Genomic DNA, 3,225 nt, shown 5'->3' on the forward strand with positions numbered 1-3,225 from the left:
AGTCAGCTTAATCAAGAAATCAGAACACTTATTTTAAGAAAATATTTCTTACATAACAGAGTTTCTTTGCTTGTAATAGGTAAACATTTCTTACATTTTAGCCTATTTTTTTCTAGTTTTAAGACACATTATGGTCTCAAAGTGACTAGATATATTGGCTAGTTTTAAGAATTCTAGCCAAGTAAATTTTGCTTACCCCACTGGCAGATTGTTTTGCTTAAAACAAGAAAATTTGACCAGATTTAAGAATATTTGACTTATTTCAAGTAGGGCTGTTTTTGCAGTGCAGGAGTACTGACTGACCAGTAAATGAACCTTCCAGATACAGGTGTCTCTGAAACTACAAGTGCCTGAGACACATTCACTACAGTGAAATGATCTCCATATTTACAAACTGTGTGGCTTCTCGCACCAGCTAACTGCAGTTGCTTCAAATTAGGCAATGCATTTTAAAGTGCGGAAATTTCTATTCAATAATTAATTCTGCACTTTATACTCTTAATTAATGGACAATACTTTGTAAAAATGATTCATTGTTAAAAAACAATATAAAGTGAAAACTTCCAAGACAGGTGAATACTTCATCAGGATTTTATATGACTGTATGGGTGTGCAACAATGGCAAGACGCTGCAGACGTAGTGCCTAATATTGGGAACACCATTAACTTATATACAGTTGAAAACAGAAGTTTACGTACACTGTTAAAAAGGACACAGAACCTTTTTCTTCCTGACATTAAATCAGACTAAACTTTTCCTGTTTTAGGTCAGGTAGGATTAACAAAATTATTTCTATTAGCTAAATGTTGGAATAATGAGGGAGAGAATTTTTCTCTTACTTTCTTCAAAGTCAGAAGTTTACATACATTTCATATAGGTCTGCACGATTATGGCCAAAATGATAATCACGATTATTTTGATAAATATTGAAATCACGATTAATTATCACAATTATTTGTTGATTTTAACCAAAACAAATTGTATTGTTTTACAGACGTATTATAACTGTTTTCACTTCCATACATTGTGCTACATTCCTCCTAATGTGCAAATATGTGCTTAAAAATAAAATAGGTCCTCTTTTTCTCCAAAATTCAGTGCAACTCCTTTAAAAAAAATAAAATAAAGATAAATAAAATAATAATGAAAAGGCAACAAAACAGGGCACTAGTTTCCATTTCCATTCTGTAAGTATAGTTTCTGAACTAAATCATAAACTGGATGTGAATAAAACTCTAAAGTAAATCAATCAGTAATCATGATGCAGTTGTGAAAAAAACTGAATTAATCACGTTGCACCAGAGAATCTCAACGCTGATTGGCCACTGCGGCGCGTCATATCGCAAAAGTTCAGATTTTTCAACTCAGACCTTTTCAGCTCTGCCCACAAATTTGCCCCACAAATAAGGTGAGGGCTTTTTTTGTTTGTTTGTTTGTTTTTAAAAGGAAGAAAAAAAACAAACTGTAAATTATGTTCCATCACACAGACTTCTCATGTATTCGTTCACTAAAAATAAGAACTGTCTTTTCTCTGTATCAAGTAGCATCATGTGCTTGTATTAATTTACCTTACTTTGTATGGCACTGCATGTGACATGACCAGTGCACATCGCAATGTTGATACTGAAATGATATAGTGTGCAGCCCTAACTCATACCTCTTCTATTTCTACTGTCCATTTTGTCTTACTTACTACAACCCAACCAATCAATCTGTTGATTACAACCTTGATGATTTTACTCCCACTGACGCAAGATGAGGACGGACTACTTTTGTTCAGCAGATGTCCCTGTGGTTTAGCCAGGTGAGTCGGCTTGTTGAGGATCGTTCCACCTCCTGGGAGCCACTGACAGACAGCTGGATTTGAGGACTGAGATGCCTGTCAGAGTTGGCATGAACTGAACGGACAGTTTTCCTCCAATGTGAATTCCCAGCTAAAAGAACGATTGTTTAGGTCTGAACATTTGCAGATAGTGGAATTAATCTGTGTGGCTCAGTGTTCAGTCCGGCAACATCACTGCGGTCTCATTTAACTTCTTTCTCCATCAACCTCGGTCAACTGTAAGTGCTGCTCTCAGTACGCTGTACAGTGCCGTGTGAGTTCTGGCGTCTGTTAACCTCAAAGACACGGTGTGTGAATGAGGCCCAACTTCCGACACACCATCTCGGGATGTGTGCATCAATGCAGCGTTTATTTTCGCAGAATTTCCCACCGTGCTGCAGTAGCGGAGGGATGGCCGCCCCCTCCCCCCGCTGGAACAATGGAAACCATACAGTCTGTACTGAGCAGCACAGCGTACAGACCTGCCGACGTCTGAGCTCAGACAGACTATTCAGCATGCGGGAAACCAGAAATCCAGGCGTCTATAGTCCACTTACCTGTACTGGGCGGCAGCGCCATGGGTAAATCCAAAGTAATTGCCGGTAGCCATTTTGGCATCTTCACCAAGCCGGCTGGGCACTGCGGAGGACAGACACACAGGGTAACGCTAAGCTAACCGTTAGCAGCAGGCTCAGAACAGTGCTCCAAGGACTACCGTTAACGGCACTATCTACTCGTAGCTTCAACGTCTGTACAGATACTCGAGTGTTTTTTTGGTGACACAAACAATCTCCACACTTTAACGATACTCACCATAGGTGAAGGAGACTACTGGACATATGGGAATCATTGGTTTCGTATGTTCTACCGACGCTCCAGCGACACACGAGCCTATTTATATTACATGTCGTATCCGGAAATGCCGTGTTGGCGCATGCGCGAAAATGGTCGCTCGGACTCCAGGGCGCGGCCAGTGTCCGAGCCGCCCGGTCCCGTCCCGGTGGTGGCTGGTTTCCTGCTAGTTGGAAGCTCCAGAATATTCCAATGATATTATGGGACAAACAACACTATAGAGACTATTGAGGAAAAAACGAGCACAGTAACGATGCATATAGCAAATGCAAATGGAACAGATATATAAAAAACAGTGATTTAACAAAACACTGAAATCCTTTTGCTGTATTGTCAACAATATTTTTAAAATTTGGAACAAAATGAAGAAGTACTCACAGTAAATTAGGAATTTCCTTATTTCTCTATGGGCCATTGGTTCTGTCATTATTATTATTATTATTATTATTATTATTATTATTATTATTATTATTATTATTATAATAATAATTAAGGACCTCTTCAATACAGAAAACATACCAGGGACCCCCATGTATGTCCCTGGATATTA

General features: G+C 38.9%; 1 protein-coding gene across 4 annotated transcripts in view; it reads right to left on the bottom strand.

The window, feature by feature from the left end:
• zfr (zinc finger RNA binding protein) overlaps positions 1 to 2,731 on the bottom strand; it is a 34,823-nt gene extending 32,092 nt beyond the window's left edge. For all 4 annotated transcript variants that reach the window (XR_521006.1, XM_008302237.1, XM_008302236.1 and 1 more), the window contains exons 1-2: positions 2,637 to 2,731; positions 2,381 to 2,462 (exon numbers count right to left, since the gene is read on the bottom strand). Coding sequence is in view for 3 of the 4 variants with exons in the window: in XM_008302237.1 (XP_008300459.1) it covers positions 2,381 to 2,462; positions 2,637 to 2,673 (119 nt within the window). In the remaining variant the exon portion in view is untranslated. The remainder of the gene's footprint in view (positions 1 to 2,380; positions 2,463 to 2,636) is intronic.
• Positions 2,732 to 3,225: the final 494 nt, after the last annotated feature.

Source organism: Stegastes partitus, unplaced genomic scaffold, assembly GCF_000690725.1.
Source record: "Stegastes partitus isolate 25-593 unplaced genomic scaffold, Stegastes_partitus-1.0.2 Scaffold1781, whole genome shotgun sequence".
Classification (NCBI taxonomy): domain Eukaryota; kingdom Metazoa; phylum Chordata; class Actinopteri; family Pomacentridae; genus Stegastes; species Stegastes partitus.